This window comes from Sesamum indicum, linkage group LG9, assembly GCF_000512975.1.
Source record: "Sesamum indicum cultivar Zhongzhi No. 13 linkage group LG9, S_indicum_v1.0, whole genome shotgun sequence".
NCBI classification, from domain to species: Eukaryota; Viridiplantae; Streptophyta; class Magnoliopsida; order Lamiales; family Pedaliaceae; genus Sesamum; species Sesamum indicum.
In genome coordinates, this window is record NC_026153.1 from 4,545,142 (window position 1) to 4,554,269 (window position 9,128).

Here is a 9,128-nt window from a genome sequence, read left to right on the forward strand (position 1 = left end):
AATACCAGTTCACTTTTTTGAGTATAAGCAAATACAAAGCCACCCTTGGAGCTTTAATGGGTCCGCATAATTCAAAATTTTAATCTCTCATTTTCTCAGAACTGTGAATCCAACGATAACTAGCGCTCTAATTTTGAATCAAGCATGGACATTGTCGCCACTTGCCATGCATTAATATAGCAGACTAAAAATGTACATTAGCACATAAATATACCGTACGAAGGCTCAGCAGAAATGCATTCAATTCCCTGGAAAGCAGAAGAAAGCAAGCAAAAATGTCATGGAACGCAACTATCAATATGGCCTATCAAGTCTCCACAAGCCTCTCTCTGCAACTATTTCCTCATCTGCGTGAAGAGTTCAGAGGGTGGCCTTCCAACTCCTGATCCACCAGCAAAGGCAGAGAACCCACCACCACTACCCTGCTGATTGCTAAAAGCTCCAAATCCGCCACCTTTAAGTTTGTGCATAACATTATCAGCTAAACCACAGGAAGATGTATCCATCACACAACAAAATCACATAACCATGGAATAATTTTGTGAGACCAGCAGCCTCAAAGTAATAACTCTGTAAACAGAAATGTCTACTATTGATCTCTGCAACTGAAACGTCCAAATCACATGAGCCCCCAATTGCAAGAGCATTGCAACAACTAATTATTTTGCATGAATTCATATTTTCTCGAGTAGACTACACTTTCTCAAGATTAAAGATCAGATATAACTTCTGAATAACAAAACATGGTATAAACTATTAATCATATGGAGATTTACCTGAAACAGCACCGGATGTTGTTGAAGAGCCAAATCCACCTCCAGCACTAGCAGCGGCACCAAATCCACCTCCAGCACTAGCAGCGGCACCAAATCCACCTCCTGCACTAGCAGCGGCGGCAAATCCACCCCCAGCACTAGCAGCACCTGCAAATCCACCACCAGCAGTTGCTGCAGCAGCGAATCCACCCCCAACTGTTGCTGCAGCAGCAAAACCACCAGCGCCTGATGCCAGACTACCAAATCCACCACCGGAAGAAGCAGAAGCAAAACCAACTCCAAAACCACCAGCAGGAGTGCCCACAAAACCACTGCCAAAGCCACTTGCAGATGCAACACCGCTTCCTGGCAGACCAGCCCCAAGTTGCCTAGACTGTCCAAAGGTACCGAGTACTGAGCCTAGTGCTTGTTGGCCTACTCCTACATGTGCTGGCTGGCCAAATCCAGCCCCTGCTGAAACTTGACCAGGTATTCCAGAACCCCCAGAAAAGTTAGCGACATTTGGTGGCTGCAAAGGTTCTGGAGGCTGGGGTGATTGAAAGTTAAAAGACGCAGGTCGAAACAGCTCACCGCCAGAAGCAGGAGCCATATATTGAGAGGGAGCGGAAGTTGTACTTTTGTTGAGGACTGCTACACCAAATGGTTTTGACTTTGGAGCTGTTGAATCTGAGGTTGAACCAATCCCAAACCCAACAAAGTTCCCTAATGCAAATCCAGCTGTCTGATCTGTCTCAGGGGCTTCCTCCTCCATTTCCTCATGAGATGATTCTGAAACGACATTTTTTGCACTGTCACCAATCCCTTCACTTGATAGTGCAACTGGTGAAAGAGCTTCAGTCGCAGAAGGCAATTCTAACTTAATAGCTGATGTAACGGATGAACTCTTTGATGAGTCACCAAAATCAATTTTACTCCCAGATTTCGAATTAATAGACAATTCAGATGGTGCAGTTGAGGGCAAAGGTCCAAATTTCAAATCAGATGCAGTAATTGCCAACCCAGGCTGTGATGCTGAAGCCTGAATCTTGACATCCTCTTCAACTTTTGATGGAACGTGAGCAACTGAAGTCCGTGTCTGCAAGACGCCCTCTGTCTCTGAGCCATATTTCGCAATAGATGGAACAGACAATGATGTGAGAGACTCGGGATTTTTAATGCTTGAAGATGGGGATATAGATGAAAGATTATTCTCATGAGTAGACAATGACAACATAGAAGGAAAATTTACGGTTGAAGGAACTGATGTCTGAGGCTGTGGTACCTCCTTTGCAGCTACACTGGCCCCAGAACTGGAAGGAGTCACCGGGGACAGGGTTAATGAACTTGGTTTTGATACAAAAGCTGAAAGTGATGGTAAACTGTTACTTGAAACTGATTGCAACTGGGTAGAGACAGACAGGCCATCATAAGGCTGGCTTGTCTTTTCCGAATTTTTAGTGAATAAACCTTTCACTGATACATTTGAGCCAGAACTGAAAGAAGATGCAGGAGTTATCGGAATTTTGGAGTCAAATAATGTTGTATCAGATGCCATACTAGTACTCTTCGGATTCAAGGTGTTTGACTTGGTAAATCCAATTTTAAAGTGATCTAAGCTCTCAGTTGAACTAGAGGGTGGTGTCAGTGAGTGCTCAGGCATCTGCCCAGACATGGATGGTAATGGATGAAAGCTTGTATCGAACCGTTGAACAAGTTTCGACTCATTTGGAGCAAAAGAATCATTCTTTCCGGTAAAAGGTAGGCTGCTCTTAGATTTTTCATCAATAAGTTTGAATACTCCTACTTCACTACTTTGAGTTGTCCTTGTCTCCAATATGGATGGTGGTGGCAATGCTGAAATCTGTTTTGTAGATGACACTTGCATTCCACGACCTAGAAGACCAGCTGTCCTTTGGGGCAAAGATGATGATGGGCTCTGAGTCGACTCTTTTACTGGTATTTCAGCAGTGCCTGTGCAGGGTTATAAAATACTCTTATTAGTAAGTTTAGTTTAATTAAGCATGAGCTCAGCACATTATTCCAGCTAAAATTGCACTAATACCTCTGCTTTGATAATGGTTCACCCCTCCAGAGAGGTTCAAAAGTGCTGAATGAGCAACTTCTGATTTCTTCTGCAACTGAGGACTGAGATATTGTTTATCCATGTTAAACAGTGAACGATTTGCACTTCCTTTCTCAGAATCTTCTTTCAGCATCCTTTTCACAGTTGTTTTTGGAGGGTCAAAGTTAGCCCAAGTCTGCATTTAGTTGTGAAAACTAAAGCATCACATAAAAAAATTTAAACAGACGACGAACAACATTTTCCAAGGAAAGAGAAATGAAAGATTAGGACAAGCAAACAGATTTGTTAAGTAAAAGCCGAAGAAAACAGATTAAAGGAATAATACACAGGTCTAATCACCCAGTATTCTTTTCCCTCCTTTTGTCCAAAGAGGAATAAATGCTAAAACATGTCTTTCTAACCTATGCAGTGCTAGCAAAGGTACTAGCTCTCCTCATTTAAAAGATGATGTGAGAAACCAACACAATTAAACTGTCAAAAACAAATATTGAAATGGATCTGGATATTGTTATAGAATAAACAAAACTTTTTGTTTAGATTATGAGCATACCAACACGTAAGCAAGTTGCCAATATCTTTTCCTACAGCTGGACGTCTACACTTATTCGAGTTATCATTTTTGTGGATCAGTTTTACATTAAGCAGGGAAAGACATAATAGACCCAATCCATAAACTAATAACCTACACCATAAACTTTTGGTCGTCAATCTACACTACCAATCAAAACATAGCCAATTCACTCTAAGAACCATAAAATTCCACCATACTCTCACATCTCCCTTTTCAGGGCAGGTAATGAAGTGGCCATGGACATGGATTGCTGGTTAGTACCATGCTATTTTGGGGGAAAATTCACATTTTGCCAGAAAATATAATGAGAAACCTCCTGAAATCAAGCAATAGAATGCACATATGGTATCATAAACTCAATGAAGCATCAGTAGCACATAATGATGGTCAACTCATTTAGAAGCAAAAGCCCAAGACCAGCAAAGAAGAAATGTTACGCGATCCAGAGAGTCTCGGCGCCGCCTTGCAGTTTCTGGTTCATAGCTCTTGGCAGAGCTAGCTTGGTTTCTTCTAGACTGTTGTTTACTAGCAATATAGCCTGAAGCGATGAAATGTTTTTGGTCTGAAGGAGTACTGGAAGTTCTGGTCCTAGTTGGAGATGTCATAGTGTCACCAACATAAGAAAGACCAATGGATTCAAAGAGCTGCTTTTTCATATCATGCTTCCCAGAAGATTCGATACTCAAAGCAGCCATCTGCTTCGAGAGACATCCAGAAAGTTGCTCAGCAGCTGCCAATTGCGCATGCGTCGTGTTATGTAGAATATGCAAGGGCTGAATTTGCCTGCAAGGCAGATGCTTCATTTCAGTCTGTTACATAGTCACGTTGGACAACCAACAGAGAGAAAATCCTCATGTAAAGTCCGTAACAATTGTAATCCAGACAAGAATGTGATTCAGTGATAGTACAGGACATAAACGACAGCCACACAGAATTATGCAGTACCTTGAATGCCTGTGCGAATTCTGCAAAACTCTCCGGTTTCTTGGCATTCCTCCATCTTCACCGAATTTATTGAACTCCAATGAATTGAAATGCCTCTCCAGTTCAATCAACTTAGTTGTCAACTCCTAGAAGTTTTCCAGGAAAATTGAAACTGGTGTATTGAGGAGTATAATTGAGAAACAGACCTCATAGTTTAGATCAAGCATAATGCACCTGGTTTAATTCCAATATACGTCTTCGCTTCAATTCCATCTCAGAACTCAATTTTTGACGATTCCAAAGTTCCCAATATCGGCTATCTGTCGCTTGCTTGAAGATCCCTTCCATATACACTTTCCTAACCAAAACTGAAATAACATTGAAGAACTCATTAACCTTAGAAAGGATGATAACCACTTCACATGTTCAAGAACAAAAGAAAGTAAACTCATCAAGCAGAAGATACCAGAAAGTGTCAACAAGATCTTATTACCGATAAAAAATTCAACGCAGAGTTCAACATTAAAGTATTATAAATATAAAGTACACATGCATGGTGCTGCATCAATTGGGACATAGACAAATCACACAACTCATCTATATAGCTGCTTGCTGTTTCCTTCTGCAACATAACCATAAACCTTTGAAGCAAAAGTATCTTAAAATTATCTGCGACTCAACCCAAAGGAAAAGCATCTACTTTCAATAATGCCCTAGTGATGAGTCCACTAGATGCACCAACACCATCAGTGCCATGATGCCCAAACAAACATAAACGAATGATGAAACTACGCCTGATAGTAAACAAAATAAAAATTAATGATATGGAAGTTAGTTCAATAAACGTTCAAGAGTAATGATCCATGTACATCTCTATAAGCATCTTAAAGTGCAAGTAATAAGAACTTTGTTCAGAAGTATATTCCAATGATTAATATGTTGGTTAATAGATACTTACATATATATGATAAGCATACTTCAAACAATCTAGCAAAGGGTTTGCTCTCAGTACCAAGCAATACTAATCATTTTTCGTTTTCTAATATGTTTATCTTTATAATTAGTATTCCTAGTTAAACCCTTCTGCCCCACTACCTATACAGCAATATAATGGCTGGCCTTGGCAGAAAGTTGGCCATCATCTTTGCCCAATTCTTCTCCAGTCTCCTTTTCCACAATTACCAAATGCAGTGGGCGGAAAGTTCCTTAGCCTATAATTTTGCCCGGAAAACACCCCATTAACAGCTTCATAGAGAATAAATAAGAAGCATGATTCAAGAGCTTAAGCATCATATTACTCCAGTTTAAGCTGGCACTACATAATTCTTTTTGCATCACAACATTTTAATCAACTAAATTAGGAACAGACCTTGTATCGTTTTATCAAGCAGAAGTTGGACTTCCTTTGATCGTTCGTCCATTAGCCCCTACACAGTCCAAAGAAAACATACTATGAAATCAGCAAAGTCGTTGATGTGCCACACACACAGAGAAATTGAACAATAATATTGGCTGGCACCGTGAGGGTGTGAGGCTAAGAAACTCCCCGTCACAAAACATATACTGATTATGTTCTAGAACCATATTATTCAATTGCATTTGCAGTAAAAGGGCAATCTTATAGGGTTCAATGCTTTACCATGATTCTTCATCTCTTCTAAAGAAAAATTTTCAATTTGTAGCATGTTATCTGAAATCTACCAGACTACACTGATTCCTTGAGCAGTAAATAAATTAATAGAAATCATATGTTAAAAATATGAATATTCTACAATATCATACCAAACTACTCATATTTCGAAGAAAGCGTGGAGAGAATTAGTTTTAGAACTTCAAATAAACAGAAAGCTTCATCTTGGAGACATTAGTCTGTGGAGTCCAGTGGCAAAAGAACCAGGTCTTAAATTCTTCTTTTAGCGGCTTTCTCTTCAATTTCTTCCTTAGCTTTGATGTCTCCATACTATGAAACCAGTCAGCTATTTCTTATACTCATTCTTATATCGCTAACCTACTCATTTCATGATGAGAACATTCTGAACTTCTTCTCAGATTCATGCATTGTTCTCCTTGTGCATAATTAGGAGCCTTACGAATCTAAATCTAACAAACATCTCCATAGGTACCAGCAGCTTCTTGGATGTCCAATTAAGTGAATGGAGTGTTCAAACTTGTTAAGTTGAGACTATACTACAGTCTCTTTGGAGCATGACCTGAAGCAGTCAAATAATTCAGAAAGTTAAAGATTGTATGTTCTATTGGCTGTAGATAACAGGCTTGGAGCACAGCATCCTTATGACTTTCTTTGATTTATGTATATAGTCAGAATAACAGAAACGGATATGAGTCCATGAAAATGGAAATGTTGCTGCAGGAGTTCCAGTATACAATATCCATTGGATGGAGAGTGAGTCCAGCAATATCCCTTTTCTGGAAGTAATTAGAGATGTATAATAAGGCCGTAGCTCCTTGGTGCTCATAATATAAAGATGACAAATGCTTTACCATTATTAAAAGATACTATTCGAGACTAGGCCAAGTTAGCCTGAGATTGATCCAGCATTCAGGAGAATAGTGGAGAAACTGAAGTCAGTTTTCTGGCTGCATGACTTTTTGATTTGAGAGTTGTTAGGACCAGTATAAAATGTCATTCATTGCCACATTAACAGATTTCTTCATACCATGTATGGTGCACTAGCTAAATTGAAGAAAAGCCTAAACCAAGATACAATACTTAAGAAACTAAGGCTTCCTTTCAGGTTACAAATTTTCATACAAGTTTAATTTAATACTATCACATGCTTCCGCTTTCTTTCTCACCTCAAAGGGTGCCGTAGAGGATTAAAAACGAAATACAAATGACTAATTAACTAACATAGTCTTCTTAATTCAACTCTTGGATTCCACGAGATAGATCTCTATGAAGCAGTATTAGAATCTTTAAAGCGTGCTGTAGAGGATTAAAAACAAAACACAACTGCCTCATTAACCAACAGTCTTCTTGACTCGACTCTTGAATTACTTGAGATAGATCTCTATGAAAAAGCAGTATTAGAATCTTTAAGACCTGGAAAGATGGGAAAGTTATTCAGACACAGAAAAGCTATCTCAAACACGCTTCCTTGCTAAGTCTGGACCAGCTCACACTTATGAGCTAGCAAATCATTACTGTATCCAGCATAAAAGGTCAGGGTCAAACCATTAACTCGTCCAGTAGAAATAGTGAGTTTCACTACATCCAATACCACATAGAAGTATCATATCTTTTAATTCACTTTTTCTACATCTGATCTAAAAATTATTCCTAATCATCATTGTTGGTTGTTTGTTACATCTCATTTCACATAGAAGTATCACATTTTCACATGAAAGATGCTGAACAGCTGACCTCTTCCTTCCTATAAGCATCCTGTTTGTAATTCAAATTCAAAAGTGTTGAATCTGGTCCCAGATTCAACTTTACTCTTTGGTCCATGTAGATTTTATAATTTTACAAAGATCCTAGTTATAACTAGGTTACTGGAGACTCTGTCATGGAAGTAGGGTATCATAATTATAAGAGACATTTGAGCGACTGTATAAGTAGGAGCAATTCACCCCTAAACCACATAATAGATTGTGTACTTTTTAATTTGGTTTTCTTCTTGCTTTTGCACAAGTTTCGTAATTTATCTTGCAATTTCTAATAGGAAGCATCCAGCTCGCTCTACACATGAACTAAATGCAAACAAGAATGCTTCCATTTTAACATGCAAGAGCGCAAATGTTTTGCTCGCAGAAAATCTTGGTTAATTGGCAAATAGACTTCACATGAATACTCATCCTAATTTCAAGATAATCTCAATCAACATAATTTATGCAAGGGGTTTTCCCTTCTGAGATGACGAAATACAAGTATCACACATTCCCTGCGTACCTAAAAGTAGGAAAAGTCATAATTTCAACTGAGCTGATAGAATTTGGGAAAAACTGACATACCAAAAAGGGAATAGGAGTAATGAATTTGGGACAAAGAAAGTAATAAAACTTGGCACGTCTTGTATCCAATTCTTTCTAAACTTCCCTATAACCTTTCTTAAAATAAACTACAGAGCCATCATGGTCACAATTACAACAATTGCCGAACCCCTGATGCAGTAATCATGGTTGACAGGAGGCAGAGAGAACCTCCAACTATATCCCATCACAAATCACTACCAAGTTACAGAACATACAAATCAAAGAAACTATCAGGTAGCTTAAACACTGGCAGACCATATACGGAGGAAAATCCTCCAGGAACAAATTTTGAGAGCTGAACCGAGGGGGGGGATGAGATGGAAGTGTAGAATGGATGATTTTGAACATACACAATGTGAAAAAAGAAGGGGAAAAAAACAGCCAGTCTGGGAAATTATCCAAGTGAATCAATTCATTTTGAAAAACCAAAGAAAACTGAGAATCGCTTCATTAATGAGTTTGAAAACTCTAAACGATGTAAGCTGCATGGAGGAGCAAGAATACCACATGCCCAAATAAAACTCAAGCAACAAGTATTCTGTTATAAGGAACATGTAAGGAAAACAAACCCTCCATGTTCTGCATCTGTCTGAAAGAGCCCATATGCAATCCTCCAACTCTACCACCGAGTGTGTTTGAGAAGTTATGGATGCATCCCTAAAGCCACCCTTACCTTCAATACCTTCAAGAAGCTTATCTAATTTTCTGGCCATTTCTTCAACCTGAAGACACAATAGCAGAGGGAAAATACATTACTAGAGCCATCATACTGCATATCTGAAATACGTCATCTTACTCA

At 39.0% G+C, this 9,128-nt stretch overlaps 1 protein-coding gene across 2 annotated transcripts in view; it reads right to left on the bottom strand.

Annotated features, from left to right (window-relative positions):
• LOC105170619 (nuclear pore complex protein NUP214) overlaps positions 1-9,128 on the bottom strand; it is a 19,687-nt gene continuing 10,559 nt past the window's right edge. For both annotated transcript variants that reach the window (XM_020696644.1, XM_011091457.2), the window contains exons 10-17: positions 8,899-9,051; positions 5,703-5,760; positions 4,568-4,701; positions 4,355-4,479; positions 3,847-4,192; positions 2,818-3,013; positions 777-2,726; positions 1-454 (exon numbers count right to left, since the gene is read on the bottom strand). In XM_020696644.1, coding sequence (XP_020552303.1) covers positions 336-454; positions 777-2,726; positions 2,818-3,013; positions 3,847-4,192; positions 4,355-4,479; positions 4,568-4,701; positions 5,703-5,760; positions 8,899-9,051 — 3,081 coding nt within the window. In that variant the 3' untranslated portion in view covers positions 1-335. The remainder of the gene's footprint in view (positions 455-776; positions 2,727-2,817; positions 3,014-3,846; positions 4,193-4,354; positions 4,480-4,567; positions 4,702-5,702; positions 5,761-8,898; positions 9,052-9,128) is intronic.